The sequence below is a fragment of the Papaver somniferum genome, chromosome 5 (assembly GCF_003573695.1).
Source record: "Papaver somniferum cultivar HN1 chromosome 5, ASM357369v1, whole genome shotgun sequence".
NCBI lineage: Eukaryota > Viridiplantae > Streptophyta > Magnoliopsida > Ranunculales > Papaveraceae > Papaver > Papaver somniferum.
Genome location: NC_039362.1, coordinates 93251488 through 93271577, shown reverse-complemented (window position 1 = coordinate 93271577; position 20090 = coordinate 93251488). Strand labels below are relative to the sequence as shown.

The following is a 20090-nucleotide window of genomic DNA, read 5'->3' as shown; positions in this document are numbered from 1 at the left end:
TCTGTCCTGACCACGCAGTAATTTGTCTCTTGACTATTGGTAATTGATTTATGCCTTGACATTATACCAATGCCGAAGAGCTTGTTGCAAGTCTGTAATGTCGATGTTGGAGGAGCTTGTATGATCCTGAACTTCTTTAATCTTCTGCTGAACTGCCTGAATTTGTTCATCAATGTTCCCAAAATGACGTTTCTTCCATTGACTTATGCCTCTTCTAAGTTGTTGAAGTTTCTTAATGAATTGCATTGATGATGAGCCAAATTGATCTTTCTCCCATTCATGCTTAATAAGGTCTCTAAACGTCTCATGTTTAGTTCACGTCTCATACAATCTAAATGGTTTGAAAGTTCTAATTGACTGAGGCTAGTTGATAACAGAATGGGTGCATGATCCGAGCCTAGTGGAATGAGATGATTTATGATTGCATCAGGAAATAATGAAAACCATATATTAGATGCAAGTGCTCTATCAAGTCTTGTTTGTACTAATTGAATAGTCTTACGTCTGTTAGACCAAGTAAATGGATGTCCCTGAAAAGGAACTTCCATAAGGCCACATTGCTGAATAGTGTCCTGAATAATTTCTGGTGTATAATAAGTATAAGTAGAAAATGAATTGCGATCATGGCAGGATAACGTGACATTCAAATCTCCTATTATAACCCAAGGCAAATCCATATGTCTACCCATGCCAGCTATAGTTTGCCATTGTTTTTTCCGCTCGGCTGGATAACAATAACTATACATACAAGTTAACACCCATTGTTGATTTTCTGGACCATTATGAAGAATAAAATTGACCATATCTGTGTAACGCATGAATTCAATTTTGAAACCATCCTTCCAGAGAACTGCTAGTCCTTCAGCCTTAATCTTAGTGTTATGACACCAAATGTTAGGATAACGCATGCTTTGGAGAAGAAAGAATGCATTTTTGTCTTGCTGTTTGGTTTCAGAGAGAAAGATGATATCAGGGCTATATTGATGAATACAATCTTGTAAATGAAGTATAGTTTTCTTATTTCCCAACCTTTGGACATTCCGAGCTAAGATACACATTTTGACAAAACTTAAAGAAGAATTTGCAAAAAGAAAATCAAAAAGCCAGAAAGTTAGGGAAAAACTACCAAAGGAAATAACAAGATAAAAGTGGATTGGAGACACCTGATCTTCCTGCTCTGCTGCAAGATTCCCATAATACTGTTCCACGAAATTGTCCCATTCTCCTTGCTGAGGAATTGGTCGGTACATATTTGGATGCATTTGATGTTCAGGTGCATAGTACTCCGAGTGCATAGTTTCCTCCGACTGTGCTTCATGAGAACAATGCTCTTGTGTTGGTCTTGCAGAAATTGGAGCACTAGCATAGCTACTGGCAGCTGATTCTCTAGACCGCTTGACTCTTCTAACTGTGGAAGACTCAGCCCTTTGATCTGAATCCATATAAATTGTAGAAACATGAAATCCATCCTGTGGTATTTGAAATGACGTCTTTTACAATCTCTTTTTACTTCTAGTCTTTTTAAGAGAAATATAGATCTGTTCACCCTGCTTATACTTAGGATTCTTAGCTCTAGGATCAATAACCTCACCAAAGTCTTCTCCAAATTTGAAAATAAAACTAGATAGGAATCCATTGAGTTACCTTTGCCGCATTCTCAGTCATTATGCCTCTCAACATAGGGTTGCAAATATTAAACTCAATAAGAACACTTACAACATTGGTATCAATAGGATTACCATCTTCAGGGAGAAGCTTGAGAGGAAGCAGAAGTTATCTATTTCACTGTTATTTTTCCACAAGAAAGCAAATATTTTTAGGGGAAATTAGGGGGAGACCCAAAAAAAATAATATTCTCATTGTCAGACCCACAATTAATTTTAGGTACCGTGACACCCATAATTTTTTTTGTGACACCCATAATTATATGAAATTATTAAAAATGTCTGCATGACGGATTATGCATCCGCATGACGGGTTATGCATCAGGGGTATAATTGGCAACGCAACTTGGACATAACATATCTAAAAATTTGCGCCTTGGAAATTTACAAATTTTATATCGTTGGAAATCTTTTTAAGAGAGCTACGCAACGAGTACAAACAAGAATATCAAATTTTTATTTTTCACGAAAAAATCGGAGGTGATCATCATTTTAGGCAAAATTTTCGAAAACTTGATACATAACCATTATGCAGCCACCAAAAAAGATGCATAACACATTTTGCAGACGCATAACGAATTATGCAACCATTTTCTCGACTGCATAACAAATTATGCATTTGGATAACAAAGTTATGCATCTATAAAAAAGTTATGTAACCATTGTTTTGGTTGATTTTAATGCGTACATAAAAAAAATTGATGCATAATGCAGTATGCATCCATATTTACGGATGCATATCAGGTTATGCATCTATTTTCTCGATGCATAATGCATTATGTAGCCAAATTTTCAGACGCATAACAGGTTATGCATCCATTTTCATGACTGCATAACATGTTATGCAGTTATTACTGTAGGTGCATGACAAGTTATGCAGTCTTTGTTTTTGTTGATTTCAATAGTAACAAAAAAGTTATTGCATAACGTGTTATGCAGCCGTTTTCTGGACTGCATAACAAGTTATGCAACAAATTTTGTAGATGCATAACAAGTTATGCATCCATTTTCACGACTGCATAACATTTTATGCAGACATAACCACATCATCATCTTCTTTCATGTTTCAATAATTCCCACACATACCATTATCCTCCATCCGTAACTCCCATCCACCACTACCAGCTTTCACCTACTTGAATGCAGCAACAAATACCAACAACAAACACAAATACAAACCATTCCTATTTCAGTTACACAAATGCAGTCATAACCACAATCGACTCTGTCCTCACTTCTAGATGGTGGAGTTCCTTCTCCATTCGAAAGAGAATTCCAACTCCCAGTTAAATCCATCTGCATCTCCTCCATGAGTTCAATACTACCACTACCTCAGTAACTCCATCTTCCACAGTTCAATCTCGAGTCATTCTTCCATGTCCAGAAAATTCAGTCAAGACCCATCTCGAATTGCAACTCTATCTTCACAACGGCAACAACAATCACCCAATTCTTCTCGGAAGCAACTCAGTTCAATCGACAACAACAACAACATCAACTCCTAAATCCATCAATAACCCAGTATAGCTGCTCGATTCGTTTCTAATCCATCACCAAATCAACTCAGTTCAATCGACAACAACATCAACTCATAAATCCATCAATAACCCAGTGTAGATGCTCGATTCGTTTTAATCCATCACCAAAGCAACTCAGTTCAATCGACAGTAACATCAACTCCTAAATCCGTCAATAACCCAGTGTAGCTGCTCAAAATAAAACCCTAGCTCCCAATTCTTCTTCTAATCCATCACCGAAGCAACGAACCTATTATTCAATTCAGGAACCCTAGCTCCCAATTCCTCTTCTACAGCTCAAAATAAAACCCAAATCTCCATCTATTTTCCTGAGCTTCTCGAGACAGCTTCAATCACCAACTCTGCATGTTTCTTCATCTCAGATTCAATTTCACTGATTCCAAATCAAACCCGACCTTTATTCTCACGACTAAGTTGAAACTGCAATTTGACTTCATCGAGCATCACCATTTTAGTTCAGTGACATCCATTACTCTTCGATTTGCAAGACTGAAACCTAATTTTAGAAAATATGGGTTTGGGAGTAATTTTTTTCCCAAAAATGGGAGCGCGCCTGTGTTTTTCTGAGCGTGGGTTTCATAGTAGAAAATTCTGGGAGAATGGGTCTCCCTGTAGTTTTCACATATTTTTACTACCCAAACCTTTTCCACTTCTTTGGGCATATGAATGACGATGGGCCGGGTAATGAGAATGCTGCAAAGCCGAGAGTCTCAACCCAACTTGAGTCAAACCTAAAAGAAAAAAGTGAACCATCATAAATATCCTGCAACGCGAAACAGAGAATACAAATACCCCTCCCACACGAAGCATATAAAATCAATAGAAAACCCTAATCTTCTTCTCTTCTTCAAAGGTTTTAGGGTAAGCGATAGAGAGAGAGAGAGACAGAGTTTCACTCAGAACCGGCGGAAGCAGACACATCTAACTCGTAAGTCGTTTGTTCTTGCCGAATCTCTTCGTCTTTCAACTAATCACATTCAATAATCTCTCGATTTGTTTGTTTTTTTTACTGATTTTTTCTTTTTAGATCTTGATTTCACTATAAAGCAGCTCATATGTAGTTACCCTAAATCCTGTTTGACGATTTTCTTGTTGGGTTTGCTCTAAATATGTGTTTCATTCAAGATTGATTCATCCAAATGATTTCTGATAAGATAGTAGTATCTCTGTAGATATGTAAAAATGTTTTTAGGTTAAAAATCTCTGTAAAATCATGTATATATTGAAGGATTATGTTTTCCCTAATCGATTGTGTTTTAGGGTTTCATCAGTTTTATTTTCAACTTCGAGGGTTGAGTTTTCTCTCTTGTGTCTGTGTATATGTAATGTAATATCATGGTGGTTACTCTGTTGAATGGTGTCTAGCTAGACATGTAGTATTTAGTTGATGACAGATTCTTAATTGAAACATTTCTGTAGTTTTGCTGTTTGCTGTTTGGTATAAGCATTTAACTCAAATGTGAATGTTGATTTGTAGGAGGAGCCATGGCAGTTCCTTTGCTTACCAAGAAGATTATCAAGAAGCGGGTCAAGGCTTTCAAGAGGCCACACAGTGACAGATACCATCGTGTCGGGGTATTCTCTGAACTCCTCTTTTCAACAGCTTTCATTATTGTATTTGTTAGCTATGTAATTATGGAGATTTAAGCCATCTGTTTTGCTACAACATGTCTTTTAGTTTTGTAATTACACAAGCTCACACTCTTTATGGAGTACTTCACATCTTTTATAAGATTTAAATGGGAATGGAAGACTCATGCATCCATCACCAATTAAAATGGCAGGATAAACTGCACTAGAATTTATATGCAGTTTGTCCTGTGAACTTATAATGATAAAGAATGTAGTTATGCACATTTTTTTTAAGAATGGCAGGACGAACTGCACTAGAAACTGCACTAGAATGTAGCCATCAGTGCTGCTAACTGATGAAAAATAGAGTTTTTTTTAAGCAACTGGCCAATTTGTGGAAGTAGCATGTTTTTCTTTATCTGTCAATTGTCAGATGTTGCCCTGTTGATTGTTTTTTGTAACTTTGTCAGGAAAGCTGGAGACGTCCTAAGGGTATTGATTCTCGTGTGAGGCGAAAGTTCAAGGGTGTTACTTTGATGCCCAACATTGGTTACGGTTCAGACAAGAAGACCCGTCACTACCTACCCAATGGTTTCAAGAAATTTACTGTGCACAATGTCAAGGAGCTTGAATTGTTGATGATGCACAACAGGTAAACGGCTTTCTCTTTCGTCTCTGTCCATGTAAAGAAGCATTTTCACTTTCCTCTCTCTGTGCTTTTGGCTCTTGTTCTTCTGTATGCTATTTGTATTGAATCTTATTTGTCTGCTTTTGTGCAGGACTTACTGTGCCGAGATTGCACACAACATTTCTACAAGAAAGAGGAAGGATATTGTTGAGCGTGCAGCACAGTTGGATGTCTGTGTTACCAACAAGACAGCTAGGTTGCGCAGCCAGGAAGACGAGTAAATGTGATCAAAGCTGTTTAATAGTGACCTTGGTTTACTTCTCAGTGCCTTGTTTAAGAATAGCTGAATTCCAGTTTTGTTCAGTTTAAGAATAGTATTGTTGCTTTAGTATTTTAGTTCTTAAAACTTTGGTATACTTTATTTTGTGATATCTGGATTTGGAAGACTTAATGATATCTACTCTATCAAAAATTGGCTTATCTTGTCAGTTAATTGGCAATTTGTTATTCCATGCTTTGTGTTTATGATTATATCCATGCTGAGCAAACTACTGGTCGTACCAAGTGTACCAAAACAAAAATAAGGTGATCCTGCAACAGACGCCGATGAGAAGAACTTCCGTTTCTCTTATGCCAGAAAGAAGAGCAGGAAGCCTTTAAAGTAGACAAGGTTAAGTTACTTTCCTTACCAGATCAAAAGACAGAAAACATGTCTTGCATAGTCTGAAAACGCTTAAAGAATATTCTTTATATTAAATATATGAAAATCTTCCAATATTTTCTTTCTATATCAGCTTCATTTCACATTTATGATTATTGCAGTCCAATCCAATAGAATCCAAAACAACAGCATTTATGACAGAGTATGATACATACTTCAAATTATTTCTCCAACTATAAATCTCTCTCTCTTTCTCTTTCTCTCGTCTATCTAATAAATGGACATAGCAAGTGCTCAGAAAATAGTTCTTGTGTCACTGATATGTTATATGTTTCCGGTGATTTATGGTCACTATGCAGTTTGCAAAACTTTCCTTGCACAACTTTTCTCTCTTAAGTTTCTTAATTTGTTTCGTTTTTCACCTGAGTGTAATGATTTCTCTGTATTTTGGGTATAGCCACTGTTGAATGAAGCTGCAGCAGATGCTGTCAAACAATTACTTCCCAAGTCTGCGGATAATGATTTGGGAAGTATGTGTTCATGGGCAGATAGGGTTAAATTCAGATATCACTGGTCATCCCCACTTCATTACATTGATACACCTGATTCTCTCTGCACCTATCAATACAACAGTAAGTTCAATTCAGAATTCTCTTATTAGCCAGCAGTATAACTCTCACCAATACAATGGAAATTGTGGCAACCTGTGGACCACTATTATGCATGCCAGAAACTTCCTAAATCATTTCGTCCATCATTCTGAAATTGCAGGGGACTGCAAGGATGAAGACGGAGAAAAAGGAAGGTGTGTTGCAGGGGCAATAAACAATTACACTGATCAACTTCTCAGCTACAGAACCTCAATATTTTCTCAAGCCAATCAGTGTAAATAAAGATTAGAAAGATTACTGTTGAATCTTAAGTTTTTTTCATGGTTGCTTCATAATTTCTAAGGGAATTTCAAATGTCAGATAATCTAACAGAAGCTCTTTTGTTCCTTTCTCATTTCATCGGTGATATCCACCAGGTACAACTATGATTACTGGAAATTATTTACCCTTGTGTGAAATCAAGTTCTACTCTCACCCTTCTTCGATCTACCAAGTTTTCTTCAATAACAATTGGTCGATTTATGTGCAGCCATTACATGTGGGTTTTACTTCAGACAGGGGTGCAAATACTATTGATGTTCATTGGTACAGGAGAAAAACAGTTCTTCACCATGTAACTACCGTTTTTTTTTATCATTTTTTCTTTCCGTCTGATGTACCTAAATTAAGCTTTTATTAGTTAGACAACTAGTAATTATGAATGTAACAGGTATGGGATAATAGCATCATTGAGACATCCGAAGAAAGGTTTTATGATGCAAGTGTAGATGACCTGATCACTGCTATCCAGAGAAATATTACGGTGACACTTTTCACATCAAAGACGAACTTTTCAAAATTAGGAAGCACCTTTTATGACTAAAAGATAACATATGTTTTTTCAATGACAGGGTCCATGGGAAGACCAAGTACCAAAATGGGAGAAATGCAGCCTCAATAAGACTACTTGCCCAGACATGTAGGTTTCTCTTGCATAACTTGTACTTAGATAAAGGGATTACTGTTATATATTCTGTTCCTAATTCAATTTTTCTATCTTCTGCACAGATATGCATCTGAAAGTATCAAAGCTGCATGTGAATGGGCATGCAAAGATGTCAGTGAGGATTCAGTACTAGAAGGTAGTTAAACCATCACACTATCTCTTTTGCATACTAATTTCTCTGAATTGCTGAAAACTAATGTCACATTTGTTCTCTCAGATGACTATTTCCTATCCCGGTATCCTGTGGTCAACAAGCGCCTAGCTCAAGGTGGAGTCCGTTTGGCAGCCACACTCAACCGTATTTTTTCATGAATATCAAATAATGTAAACCAATTATTATTGCTCCGTGTGACGAATAAGATAATACACTATCTATATTAATACATAAAGCAAGGAGGTATTTGTCTTAAGCGAGTTAATGACCTTGATCTAGGTAGATGTTCTTAATGGCGATAGTGCAACTTCAAGTAAACCATGGTTTTGTTAAAAAATTATCTATATGCTACAAAAATAAATTCTTCGTTCATATCTGTTATCTATAGAAAGCTACTTTTGTACAAGTGGAATGAACTAACAATGTATTCTAATTAACACAAAAACGAGGAAGGATACAACATACACGGAAAGAAGATTCATCATTCACTGTTCAAATGATATCTATATAAGTGCCATGGACAATGAAGGAAAAAAGTAAATGAGTGACTCGAGTTATTACTAATACTAACTGCAGGGTAGATTCTCGTTCTTCTTTCTTTCTTTCTACTGCTCACTCTTAACTTTCACATCTCCATTTGGTAGAATACTTTGTGCCTGTGCAAGTCGCTTCGACTCCTGTAAGAAACATTTAGAGTAAGACATAATATTAGCAGAGTACAATATACAAATGAGCGCCCAAAGCACCATAAACTGAACGACAACAAAGCACCATAAAACATAGAATTAGGTTAGATAACTTCAGATAAGATGGCATAGATGATTTGAGGGAAGATGCCATAGATGATTTGAGGGAAAAGTTTTTGCCCTAGCAGTCTAGAGCATTGTTGAACTAGCAGGCTAATAGACGTCGGATCCGATAGATTTGATGTCATCCAACCCATGGATTAACCATGGTTATTTAACGATATGAAGTTTTTTTTTCTTTTAAAGTTCTAATTTTAATTGGATTTTGTTGATTCATGGCTGCTCTACATACTTCAAAGAACAAATCTCTATAGGTATATATGATGATAATCATTTATCGATACCTAAATGAAATCAATGTAAAAAGTAATCTATCAAGATAACCCATGAACCTAAAATCCTTGCATCTTACGGGCCAATGGAAAGACCTCTGTTTTGAAAGATTGGTTTCTGATCAAAGGAAGAGTTGGTAATGCACTGATCATTCTTCTTGCTATGAGAAGGTTCGGGAATTACTATCATGTAATTAGGAAGAGAAAGACTATAAATAAAATTACCATCAGATGAAGAAGGCAAAGCCGCAGAAAATCTTTCGATTTGGGACAGTTTCGTCGTCAACTAAGTATCATGGAAGATACTGTTTCATGATAGTTATTAATCATTATTAATAACTATATGTGATACAAAATGTGATAACATACTGTTAAGTATCATCCTAACAACGATCATAGTTAACTTACAATTTCACGATAGTTGATCATTATATGTGATACGATCATGGTTAATCGTTATAATACTGATTTTGTCATAATTAACATACTGTTTCATTTAACTCTTCACAATTCATATATAAGGGATCTTAGTTTAACTTAACTTGTCAGCTTCTTTGAACCTAATTCGAATGATTATATCTTCATATATCCGACCATTTATTGATCTGATGTAGATAAGAGGATGCTGATTTTTGCTTTCAAGAAATTAGTTATGACAAAACTTAAAAGAAACTAGCTATGGTTAACTCATGGGTTAGATGACATCACATCTACAGGATCCGACGTCTATTAGCCTGCTAGTTCAAAAATGCTCTAGCATTGCTAGCGCAATTTTTTTTCCTGATTTGAGATAGTTCAGACTCTATGCAAAAGTTTTACCAAGGTCTACAAAGACCCCATAGCTGACTTCCAAATCGAAAGCTTGTGACAACTGACAGAACTTCGGTAGGTAAGAGCTGCACACAGTATGAAAAGAAAAACATGGTGGTTACAATTAACTTACGGCAGCAGAAGTCGCGCGTATCTCCCTGTAAGCTTCCACTTCATCAGGAAATGCTTCTTCCAGTTCCTCCAAAATATGTCGCCGCAGACCCTATGTCCGTCCATAAAGAAAGTAAAGAATTAAATTACAATCGCATCAAAAAAAATGTCCTAAAACTCAAAATCATGAATACTTAATTTATCATCCTTCTTCTGCTACACCTTCTTTCATATTTCTTAACAAGGTTTCTCAAACAAGGATGTATGGAAAAATTCTCCTAACACAACCTGCGGAAATGCAACAAAAGAATACCTTGAATGCATCGGTTTTGCCTTTTGTAATCTGGTTCCTGGCTATACAGCTATTCAGCACATCCCGTGTAAATTCATCCGGATTCTTCCCATCATCAATTAGACTAAACACAACCACAAACCACACCAGTTTGAAAAATAAATAAAATAAGAATCAATAAATTTCAAAATTTCCCAACAAAGAGCATAAAAGAAACTCACTTAAGGACCTCCACTGGAACTTGAATTTTACAATTATCTGACAACCTTTGCAAACTATCAAGCTCAGATACAACAGCGTTTCTGCAAAAACCCATAAAAACCAATAAAATCATCACACAGTCACGGACAGAAATAAAAAAAGGAAGACAACAACAACAAGAAGAAATTGGATTTACATGCGTTCAAGAAGAGGGAGTTGAGAGGCCATGTTGAAAGATGAAACAGTGAGGTAAAGCTGGTGAAGAAGGCCGAGGACTTTCTGGATTGAGTTTATAACTTGATTCAGATTCTGCTTTGCTTCATCTTGTTCATTGTTAGAGACTACTCCACCATTCCCATGACCAATACCTGTACTTCCTGAAGATATCTGTGACAAATCCATACTCTGCGGGAATCGCTCTGGAGAGGAATACAGAAGGGTTGATTTGATCAGAGCTCCCTCTAGGTTTTGGAGAGCAATAAAATAAAGTAAGACTCAGTTTTAAACTATTTCAATTTGGGGATGGTGAATGTTTTTATTTTACTATTTCAACCCAACTACTCTACTTGTTAGTTTTATGGAACCGACAGTACAAAAAGTGTGGATTTCGATTTTATCCATAAATTTGACTATAACTTTCCCATGAACTTTCCTGGTGAATTCAAGCTTCAGCAGTAGTAGGAGTAGCTATGGCTGCTTTATTTTCATCACAGACCAATTTATCTTCTTCCCTTGTTATTCATTCATACCCAGTGAAGTTGAAGAAGTTCTCTATAAGGAAGAGTGTAAATGTAGCAAAGAAAGTATCTTTGTTTGCAGTTTTAGTGGATAATGGTAAAATGAAAGTCCCATTCAAGTTAAAGGAGGGTCAGTCAAGAAAATTTCATCAACTTCCTTCTGGATTAAAAATGGAAGTTATATCTCAAAAGGGTTTGGATCAGAAAAACAATAATGAGCTGAAAAACCCACCTCTTGTTTTTATCCATGGAAGTTATCATGCAGCATGGTGTTGGGCTGAACATTGGCTCCCTTTCTTTTCTGAAAATGGGTTTGATTGTTATGCTCTTAGCTTGCTTGCTCAGGTAATTCTCTCTCTATGTGTCTCAATCTCATTACTAGTACATGATTGGAATTTTGGTTGATTGTGTCAGAATTTGTCGCTCAAACATTTTGCAAGTTGTAATGTATATCCTTGATGTATTTCTAGGGTGAAAGTGATGAACCTACAGGACCAGCAGCAGGTACCCTTGAGGTATGGTTTAAGTTTGACATCTTAAAATGAGGGCTTTTTAAAACTTAATTCTGTTGTAAGAGTGTTTCAATAGCTGTAGAGCTGTTGTTTGATGATATCTACTGACTAGTTGGCTGCCTGAGGTTTTATATGTGCGGACGACTGGGTAGTAGTGCACATAAGATCTCTTTGAATGTACTCTTGAGGCATAGTTTACATTTTTTATTATGGAATGAGGGATTTGTAGCTCAGTTCTGATTTTGATGCAAGTAAATTTTTCTAAGTTCTTTGTAAACAATTGGTAGTATTTTTGCCTAGTTGAATGGCCGAGGTTCTATATGTGCAAGACCCAATGGACTATAGTCCCTTGGGTTTAGGATCGCAGGTCTTAGATTCACCGCGACTGGAGTTGTCAAGCAGTAGATGCCATGTACTTGTAGACCATTGACAAGGCTGTATTGCGTATTTCATATATTTATTACTTAGCTCCTGTTTCCTTGAAATTGTGCAGTAGACACATGCTAGTGATGTTGCTTCCTTCATCCAAAAAGAAATTACTGCACCACCGGTGTTACTTGGACATTCATTTGGGGGACTTATTGTTCAGTCTTACTTATCAAGCGTGGAAACTAACAAAGAGTTCTCAGGTAAGCAATTTGTTCTTTCATGCTTAGCAAAATTCTATGACCAAAAAGAAAACGTGGAACGGGGGGTAAATGAAAATAGGTTGATCCTAAGAGGGAATGTTAAACTCAAGTCTATTTGCACATGTGAGCACTTTGAGATGCATATCTTTGGCATGTCACAGAAACCTGAAGTACGAACGTGCAGAAAATCCTGAACTTGAAAGTTAAAACTATACTGACACAAAAATATTTTAGGGCGGGGAAAGGTCTTTGGTGGAATTTAAAGTATCCAATACCAAGGCAAGGCATATATGATATGAACAACATGACAGAAATTGTTATAAAGGAGGTGGATTTTAAGAATCCCCGCCTAGATGTTAACTTCTCGAAATATGCCTTAGAAGAATTGTTCCGCAACATTTTACTAATATTACATACTTACATTACTACAGAAGTGCTTTGTTACATGCTTATAATGGAAATTATTTATTTAACACAGGAACTGCAAATTCACTCCCAAAACTTGCTGGAGCCATACTTCTCTGCTCAGTACCTCCTACAGGAAATGGGTAATAACCACAATATATGGTTTCTGTATCTTGTTTCATGATTGACCCTCATCTTGGTTCTAATTGTTTGCTTTGGTGCGCAGTGGTTTGGTGTGGCGATATATGCGTTCTAAACCTATTGCTGCTTTTAAGGTGCCGTAATCAATTATTTTCAGTAGTATATTATTTGGTGTTAATAGAACCTTGCTTTCTTTATCACTTAGACGGATGGAATCAAATTATTAGTTTAAAATATTTTCTATAATTCCATCTCAGAAAACAGATCATAACTTTCTATGGCAGTACAGACTCTAATATGGTATATAAATGTATGCAAATTCAATGTAATGGGATCTCTAGAAAGAAAAACCTTTCATGCTTTTAACTGTACAAGCTCTTACCAGGTCACGATCAGCTTAGCTGCAAAAGGTTTTGCAACCTCTTTATCTCTTTGTAAGGAAACTTTCTTCTCCCCTGAACTGCAAGACCATCTGACCCGAAGGTTTGTTCATGATCTTTTTACCTTATACCCGTTGCAAAGATGAGATTGCATAATGTGTATCCTACTATACTCCATACACACTCAAATGGAGCTTGCATCTTTATTTATGTTTTTGTCATCCCAGCTATCAGAAGTTAATGGTAGAGAGTTCAAGGATGCCATTGTTTGATCTGAAGAAGCTGAATGCATCATTGCCTGTTCCTCGTGTACCAAGATCGTCTTTTGAACTACTTGTTTTAGGTGCAAGTAATGACTTCATTGTGGTGAGTCTAAACTCCAATTCATCTTTTATTATAAACTTGATTTTGAAATCTTAGGACAAATGAAAAAATCCATACTCATCTGATACTTGTACCTTCTGGGTGTAATCTTCAAGTTTTCTGAAATGAGCATGCAATCGTAATTTGTGTTAAAGATTCAGTCATACAGCTTTCCATCTTCTTTTTGCATTCATTATTTTTTGTGTGTGTATTAAACTCAAACTGAAACTTAAAACTCTGTAGGATTCTGAAGGCCTTCGTGAAACAGCCATGTTTTACGGTGTTGAACCAGTCTGCATTGAAGGGATTGCTCACGACATGATGTTGGATTGTACATGGGATAAAGGTGCACATGTTATATTATCCTGGTTGAGTAACCGATTTACGTGAACAGATCAATCATCATTACTGCTAGTAAAAGGCTTCTTTGTTGCTTCATAAAATATGTTGGAATCTCGGTAACACAAATAATTTAGTTTGTAGTCCTTCTCTTCAAGTGATTGGTTTGTAGGTGGTTTTAGACTTTTGATCAGTTTTGAAATGTGTCTGGCAGTGAATGTGTAATCTTTTGGATCCATTTTAAATCCCAAGTTATTAACTTTTTTGTTTCACATTTTGGTCATGATAATCATTCTGTGCCTTTTAACTCAAATGCTGGGATCTTGTTGAGCTTCTTTGAGCTAATTCTTTCTCGAATTCGGCTTCCGAGGAAAAGGTTGGACAGTGTTTATACGCTGCGGAAAACCAAATTATTAGCTCCCCTGGAAACTGTCAACTTAAAAAGAAAGTTACAAACAGCAGAATGTCTTTGGTCAAATCTCATTATGTGAAATAACAAAATTTCCAAGGAACACTTTCTTTGATCTTTCATTGGGATTTTCATTTCCTGTAATTCCAAGACAGGATATTCATATCGAGAAATCTTGGTTTCTTTCAGAATTTCAGTTGAATTGCAGTCAAATTAAGCTGCATAAAGGAGTAATATTGGTTTCTTTGTCCACTTAAACCTTATATTATGATGGCAGTGTGAAGAAACAAGGGAACCACATAGGGAATTACATTGTTCCCGTGTGAAACAGGCAACAGTATGACAGCCCTACATCAGGAAAGGTTCCTTTCTTCTTAGCAACTCTCTAATTATCAAGGATTATCTCATATATTGGTCTTAATTAACTCTTAATTAGAGAAAATGAAAGGTTACTTATTATTTCCCAAAATCAAAACCAAGCATGGTCCTGAACGGGATTTTTTTGCTCGGGCTTTTTTGATCTAGCAGCATCACAGTTCACAACCAACCATTTTACGTATGATTGATTGCGAAGATTCTTGCGAAAACACTTGATGAATGAAAAAATTGTCTAAATTAACTGAACTAATTACATGCTTTTCATATTTCCGATAGTTATGTTGTGATGTTTCTAGATAAAAAAACGCTTGAGCAGCGCGCAAATAGAGAATTTTCTGTCCTTGACATGAGAACAGCAGTAGTAAACAACCCACTTTTTAGAAGGAAGCCAAAATTTCCAAGTCTGCTAGTCATGTTGCCAAAGAGAGAATATCTAGAGATTCTAGATTTTTTGCAATGTGGTTGCAAGGTAAGTGGATGGATATTGCACAGTATCAGATATATTCTCCTTTATCATAGACTACAAGCTTCAAGACTCAAAGACCAAGGAAAGTTGATCAAAATTAGAATCTTTTTGACAAACAGAAAAATCTAGATTAGAATTTTGTTTCAACCTGGTGAAATGTGGTAGTGCACAATATGGAAGTTCTTAGGTAGTTTACACTGTGACACTTTTGACTCCATCTAAGTACTTAACATTAGTCTTTGAATAATCTCACTAATAACATGCATTTAATTAGCATTTGATTAGTTTAATTGCAAGTACTAATAAAAAAAGGCTTAATTTGAACCTTGTTGGAACTTGAATACAATATATGCATGCAGAAGGCCTATAAATTGTAGGATTTGTTTAGAAGATTCAACATATTTTCCTGACTTTCATCAGTTGTAGTATTTCCTAACATTCTTCATTATCAGTATAATTTGTCCTTGGCTTCAATGGCAGCCAATTTTAGCACTAGTGCTGTTAGCAGCAATGTTAACTTTCATGAAGATGAAGAAGAAGAGGAAAATGAAAATGGTGTTTTAATTCATGAAGATGAGTTGAGGAGAGGTCCATGGACTCTTGATGAAGACAAACTTCTTGTCCATTACATTTCTTTCCATGGCGATCGTCGTTGGAATCATTTGGCCAAATCTTCAGGTAAAATCTCTGACACTTCATATATACTCATATGTACATAGTCTCCAGATATCTAAAATGACACTATTCTGTGTTTATTTTTGTTGATGTCCTACAGGATTGAAGAGAACTGGTAAAAGTTGTAGATTAAGGTGGTTGAATTATCTAAAACCAGATGTTAAGCGCGGAAACCTTACTATTGAAGAACAGATTTTGATTATTCAACTACAATCGAAGTTGGGTAACAGGTAATTCTTTTGAAATACCAATACAGTAGTTGATTAATGCATGAGTACTGCAACATGTTCTTGCTACGTGCGAAAACGTGCTAGCTAAGCTAATATCATTCGTTCGCATTTGTAGGTGGTCTAGAATTGCAAAACATCTACCAGGAAGAACAGATAATGAAATAAAGAACTATTGGAGAACACGAGTGCAAAAGCAAGAAAGGCAACGCCTCAAGTTTGACCCTAATAACATGCCGGCATTGTTTCCTGAGGATCACTCAATGGGATGTTTTGCACCTAGGACAACAATAGGCATAATGGGGGATCAGAATTGCAGGACTGCTCATGGTGGTCAAGCCCTCATAAGTGATACTGCAAACTGCAGTTCTTCAACATCATCATTGGTTCCAAATTCAACAATAAGCATTTCAACGGCATTTGTTGACACTTCAAAACACCATAATTCTCAAACTGCTAGTAATAGTACCTACACAACATCTACTAGCATTAGTGCTGCTGGGTACGATATTAACGATTATTCATTTCCAAAGGCACTTGACTCGAATTATCAAATGATTAACGACTGCGGTAATATTTATGATTACATGGATGCTTTAATCAACTTGGGAAACTCGATATCGGATCGTTGCCACATTACAGAAGACAACACGGTTTTAGACGATCAGATGGCAGTACATGGTCTTTGGAAGTGGTGACAGGGGTCGTTAAATCACGAGGCATTGCATATCATGAATCTAGAATGATCTGTTTAACTTGCAAATGTCTAGAAAATTCAGTCTAGGGGTTAATGTATTTTACTTGATTATTAGAAGTTTAGAACTAACTATGTAATGAACACCCACGCATTTATGGTGAACTATTGCTTATTCGACTATTCTTCAAATTTGGTGAAGATTTATTTATTGCATTTAGAAGATCTATTTATTGCATTTTCATTCTAGAAATCTGAGTACATATAGTTCGTTAAGAATTAAGATACAACAGGGAAACAATTCTAATCATTGCGCAAAATACATTAACGTCCCTCGGTTTCTAAGGCCAGTGTTCCTTTGCTACTATCACCGATTGTTGTCATGCTGTCCGTGTAAGACAGATTGGCTGATTCTAACAAGAGCATGAATTCTTCTTTGCTGTTGTTTGGTAATTCCTCATCATCCATGCGCCCACCAGGATAACTAGAAGACGATCTCATCAATCCGTGTAGCACCATTGCTACTTCTTTCATTGTAGGTCTCTTTTCTCCCTTCACTCTTAAGCATTTTTGTGCTAGTTCAGCCGTTTCTTGGATCTGTTGGTGCACATCCACACTACTGATCCGTTCATTATCATCATACCTCACCAAATTACCATCAAGAATCGCAAACAACCTGTTGGTTCTGAGAGAAGAAAGAAAATAATTTGCCAAATTTCTTTCCTCTTCAAGTCTGTCTGGAGAAAATACTGCTTTACCTGTTAACAATTCCACAAGAAGAACGCCAAAGCTGTACACGTCGCTTTTCTCTGTTAATTGGTTTGACAACATGTATTCTGGATCTAAGTACCCAAAAGTACCTTGAACAACTGTACTTAACTGAGCTTGATCGGTAGGATTCAATCTTGAAGCACCGAAATCCGAAACTTTTGCTTTGTAATCATCATCAAGAAGTACATTACTTGACTTGACGTCTCTGTGAATGATGGGTATTGAAGCTTCGGCGTGCAAGTAAGCTAATGATCCTGCAACTTCTGAGGCGATCCTTAAACGATTTTCCCATGAAAGAGTAGCGGAACCAGCAGTTTGATTTTCTGAATATTCGTGTAAATGTTGGTGAAGGGTCCCATTACTTATAAATTCATAAACCAGTAAAGTAACTTCGCTCTCGAGACAACAGCCCAAGAGCTGAACCACATTTTTGTGATTGATTTGTGATAGAACAGCAATCTCGTTCATGAACTGTTCATTTTGGTTTCTGTCGACTATCTTAGTCTTCTTAATTGCAACCACATCTCCGTTAGCCAAGGTTCCTTTATACACCGTGCCAAACCCTCCGCGTCCAAGAATTTGATTTTCATGATAGTTGTTTGTGGCCTTGCTTAGCTCACTTTCGGTATATATTGTAGCAAGTAGCAACTGACCGGCTTTTTTTTTTCCTCCTCTGCCATTTCTACTAGTCTCGACATCTTCTTGCCGTTCATTAAGGAGTCGACTTAAAATCAACCCACCATTTTGCTTAAAGAATTCCTCCTTGACTTTCAAATGCTTTCTTTTCCTATATCCCCAATACAACCAAATGCTAGTCACAAGACTCAAAAGTAAAACCGATAAGCTCAGGCAAGTCCCTGCGAATGCAATAAGTTAAGAGAACATGAGAGATATGCGCATTGAATATAAAGGATTGTTTCGCGTTACAGTTAATATTTTGGTAAACAAAAAAGATTCAAAGTAACTACTTACCAACAAAAATCCTGTTACGAAAGATACTCTCAGGAATTGGAATGCATGTCATGTTACCATCCCTGAATTCAGAAGTATATCCCTTTATGCAAGGGCATTGATAGCTCCCTTCCGTATTTATGCAGTAACTTCCATGTGTACATGGATTCTTTTGCAGATTGCATTCATCAATGTCTGTCCAGCAAAAAGGAAAGTAAAAGACAGTCAGTACATATATCGCCAATGGTGAATTCAGACATATAAATATGAAAACCAACAAATCGTTACTGGCAATAATAACTAATAATACCTTGGCAATCTAGATAAGGATTAATCCCTGTATATCCTGGTTTACAACTACAACGATAACCTGGACCTTTGCCATGTATACAGTCGGTGTTACGCCCACATGCATAGGTCGTCAAGTTTCTTTGAGCTTCTTGACATGTCTCATTACCAATGGTCCAATCGGCCACCACAGGAACCATTCCGGACCCACGAGTTTTGAAATCTTTGAGATATGATGAAGAAAAGTTAAATGAACTTTCTTCAGCTAAAAAAGCATAACTACATGGATTAAAATCCAAACGACGGGATACATTTAGGCTTCCAACTGTCACATTAAACACTTTTACTCCAGCTGGAATGGAACCTGCCTGACAACAACCGATACCAGTGCAAGACCCATTGGTGGTATCCCCCACTGTATTACAGATTGACATGCATCCCGTAGCAGTAGATGCATTACCATTTATTTCTAAATATGCATATGTGTTGCAACCAATTGCAAAGAACTTGTTTTTAGTATGAGAGAAGGTAAATTTGCTGAATCTATTATAGATATCTATTCCCACACCGGAACAATCAGTGGCTATGGGTTGTTCGACTGTCATCTCGCCATCAGAAATTGATATATTCGAGATATTAAAGACCGACCGGTACGCTGCAGGCTTAGGGAGACTCTCATTGCATGTTATATTGAAGTATTTATTCAAGAAACATCCATCGCCCATACCAAACGGGTAGGGGATGCTGATGTTACCGCACTTATCTCGGCAGCCAGGCTTCGCTATTGATGAGGAAGCAGTGATCGGTATCTCTGTGGTAGATGCTAATTGCAGCCATAGTAATAACAAGATGAAACACTGAAACTTTAGGAAAAGATATGAAGCCATGGTTTATTGATTAAGTTGTTTTATTTCCTCCCCACGATAAATTGCTGGCATCTTAGCAGTGTTATTTATACACGCACAAAATACTTACTAGAAGAAGGGAAAGAAAAGTATCAACACGTGTACTCCACAAACTTCAGCATCACTGATTTTTCTTAACCTTTCAGTGAAGTATCATATAGAATAGGAAGACACCCTAAATTAACAAGGGTTGCAAGGATTCTTTTGTGTGACTGGGTCGTAGTGTTCTGATCTTCTCCTATTAGTTGACTTGAAGTCTTTTAAAAGAAGTTAAAATCTTTGATGTTGTTTCTGATCTGTGTAGTGTTCAAATTTCAATACGAATGGTGAAGGAAGGACCAACTCTTCACACCAACTTATACGCATACTCCGAAAAAGACACTTCTAGTCTACTCTTCGTCAACATTAGCCAACGCCTCTCATTCTGTTGTTAGAGCAATTGTAGTGGTGCGATCATAACCAAAGATCAAAAACCAAAAAAAAAGACCAAATTTAAGTTGGGAAAAAAACGGTTC

At 36.6% G+C, this 20090-nt stretch overlaps 6 protein-coding genes across 7 annotated transcripts; 4 read left to right on the top strand and 2 right to left on the bottom strand.

Annotated features, from left to right (window-relative positions):
- The first annotated feature begins 4006 nt into the window (after positions 1-4006).
- LOC113282243 (60S ribosomal protein L32-1-like) lies at positions 4007-5914 on the top strand. The gene is made up of 4 exons (XM_026531221.1): positions 4007-4130; positions 4680-4777; positions 5245-5426; positions 5554-5914. The coding sequence occupies exons 2-4, from the start codon at positions 4688-4690 to the stop codon at positions 5681-5683; spliced, it is 402 nt and encodes a 133-aa protein (XP_026387006.1). The 5' UTR covers positions 4007-4130; positions 4680-4687; the 3' UTR covers positions 5684-5914.
- Positions 5915-6125: 211 nt separating this feature from the next.
- Positions 6126-8107, top strand: LOC113282241 (endonuclease 2-like). The gene is made up of 8 exons (XM_026531218.1): positions 6126-6695; positions 6835-6948; positions 7035-7090; positions 7204-7287; positions 7384-7476; positions 7565-7632; positions 7722-7795; positions 7877-8107. Exons 1-8 carry the CDS (start codon positions 6596-6598, stop codon positions 7969-7971), a joined length of 684 nt encoding a protein of 227 aa, XP_026387003.1. The 5' UTR covers positions 6126-6595; the 3' UTR covers positions 7972-8107.
- Positions 8108-8159: 52 nt separating this feature from the next.
- Positions 8160-10788, bottom strand: LOC113282242 (mediator of RNA polymerase II transcription subunit 10b-like). The gene is made up of 5 exons (XM_026531219.1): positions 10502-10788; positions 10326-10406; positions 10126-10228; positions 9835-9924; positions 8160-8490 (listed from the first exon to the last, which is right to left on the bottom strand). The coding sequence occupies exons 1-5, from the start codon at positions 10705-10707 to the stop codon at positions 8419-8421; spliced, it is 552 nt and encodes a 183-aa protein (XP_026387004.1). The 5' UTR covers positions 10708-10788; the 3' UTR covers positions 8160-8418.
- Positions 10789-10970: 182 nt separating this feature from the next.
- On the top strand, positions 10971-14083 carry LOC113277652. Of its 2 annotated transcripts, none has more exons than XM_026526698.1 (8): positions 10971-11387; positions 11513-11557; positions 12051-12183; positions 12662-12731; positions 12815-12863; positions 13115-13212; positions 13337-13475; positions 13716-14083. In XM_026526698.1, exons 1-8 carry the CDS (start codon positions 10995-10997, stop codon positions 13860-13862), a joined length of 1074 nt encoding a protein of 357 aa, XP_026382483.1. In that variant the 5' UTR covers positions 10971-10994; the 3' UTR covers positions 13863-14083. The 2 variants fall into 2 exon arrangements, with proteins under 2 accessions (XP_026382483.1, XP_026382484.1); XM_026526699.1 differs by having other exon boundaries at positions 13765-14080.
- A 1454-nt stretch (positions 14084-15537) lies between these two features.
- LOC113279318 (transcription factor MYB57-like) lies at positions 15538-16664 on the top strand. Its single transcript, XM_026528014.1, has 3 exons — positions 15538-15742; positions 15840-15969; positions 16085-16664. The coding sequence occupies exons 1-3, from the start codon at positions 15538-15540 to the stop codon at positions 16662-16664; spliced, it is 915 nt and encodes a 304-aa protein (XP_026383799.1).
- Positions 16665-16852: 188 nt separating this feature from the next.
- Positions 16853-19572, bottom strand: LOC113282240 (wall-associated receptor kinase 5-like). The gene is made up of 3 exons (XM_026531217.1): positions 18693-19572; positions 18404-18577; positions 16853-18288 (listed from the first exon to the last, which is right to left on the bottom strand). Exons 1-3 carry the CDS (start codon positions 19555-19557, stop codon positions 16985-16987), a joined length of 2343 nt encoding a protein of 780 aa, XP_026387002.1. The 5' UTR covers positions 19558-19572; the 3' UTR covers positions 16853-16984.
- Positions 19573-20090: the final 518 nt, after the last annotated feature.

What these genes read in the sequence shown, in the direction of transcription:
- LOC113282243 (XM_026531221.1), top strand. Translation starts at nt 4,688, where the DNA reads ATGGCAGTTCCTTTGCTTACCAAGAAGATTATCAAGAAGCGGGTCAAG. An exon ending in ACAGATACCATCGTGTCGGG is followed by an intron (nt 4,778 to 5,244) that starts GTATTCTCTGAA and finishes TAACTTTGTCAG; the next exon opens with GAAAGCTGGAGACGTCCTAA. An exon ending in TTGTTGATGATGCACAACAG is followed by an intron (nt 5,427 to 5,553) that starts GTAAACGGCTTT and finishes GCTTTTGTGCAG; the next exon opens with GACTTACTGTGCCGAGATTG.
- LOC113279318 (XM_026528014.1), top strand. Translation starts at nt 15,538, where the DNA reads ATGGCAGCCAATTTTAGCACTAGTGCTGTTAGCAGCAATGTTAACTTT. An exon ending in TCATTTGGCCAAATCTTCAG is followed by an intron (nt 15,743 to 15,839) that starts GTAAAATCTCTG and finishes GATGTCCTACAG; the next exon opens with GATTGAAGAGAACTGGTAAA. An exon ending in CAATCGAAGTTGGGTAACAG is followed by an intron (nt 15,970 to 16,084) that starts GTAATTCTTTTG and finishes TCGCATTTGTAG; the next exon opens with GTGGTCTAGAATTGCAAAAC.
- LOC113282240 (XM_026531217.1), bottom strand. Translation starts at nt 19,557, where the DNA reads ATGGCTTCATATCTTTTCCTAAAGTTTCAGTGTTTCATCTTGTTATTA. An exon ending in TCCTTATCTAGATTGCCAAG is followed by an intron (nt 18,578 to 18,692) that starts GTATTATTAGTT and finishes TTTGCTGGACAG; the next exon opens with ACATTGATGAATGCAATCTG. An exon ending in TCGTAACAGGATTTTTGTTG is followed by an intron (nt 18,289 to 18,403) that starts GTAAGTAGTTAC and finishes TTGCATTCGCAG; the next exon opens with GGACTTGCCTGAGCTTATCG.
- LOC113277652 (XM_026526698.1), top strand. Translation starts at nt 10,995, where the DNA reads ATGGCTGCTTTATTTTCATCACAGACCAATTTATCTTCTTCCCTTGTT. An exon ending in AACTAACAAAGAGTTCTCAG is followed by an intron (nt 12,184 to 12,661) that starts GTAAGCAATTTG and finishes TATTTAACACAG; the next exon opens with GAACTGCAAATTCACTCCCA. An exon ending in GTACCTCCTACAGGAAATGG is followed by an intron (nt 12,732 to 12,814) that starts GTAATAACCACA and finishes TTTGGTGCGCAG; the next exon opens with TGGTTTGGTGTGGCGATATA.
- LOC113282241 (XM_026531218.1), top strand. Translation starts at nt 6,596, where the DNA reads ATGTGTTCATGGGCAGATAGGGTTAAATTCAGATATCACTGGTCATCC. An exon ending in TCATCGGTGATATCCACCAG is followed by an intron (nt 7,091 to 7,203) that starts GTACAACTATGA and finishes ATTTATGTGCAG; the next exon opens with CCATTACATGTGGGTTTTAC. An exon ending in TGAGGATTCAGTACTAGAAG is followed by an intron (nt 7,796 to 7,876) that starts GTAGTTAAACCA and finishes TTGTTCTCTCAG; the next exon opens with ATGACTATTTCCTATCCCGG.
- LOC113282242 (XM_026531219.1), bottom strand. Translation starts at nt 10,707, where the DNA reads ATGGATTTGTCACAGATATCTTCAGGAAGTACAGGTATTGGTCATGGG. An exon ending in CTCCCTCTTCTTGAACGCAT is followed by an intron (nt 10,407 to 10,501) that starts GTAAATCCAATT and finishes GGGTTTTTGCAG; the next exon opens with AAACGCTGTTGTATCTGAGC. An exon ending in GTTCCAGTGGAGGTCCTTAA is followed by an intron (nt 10,229 to 10,325) that starts GTGAGTTTCTTT and finishes GGTTGTGTTTAG; the next exon opens with TCTAATTGATGATGGGAAGA.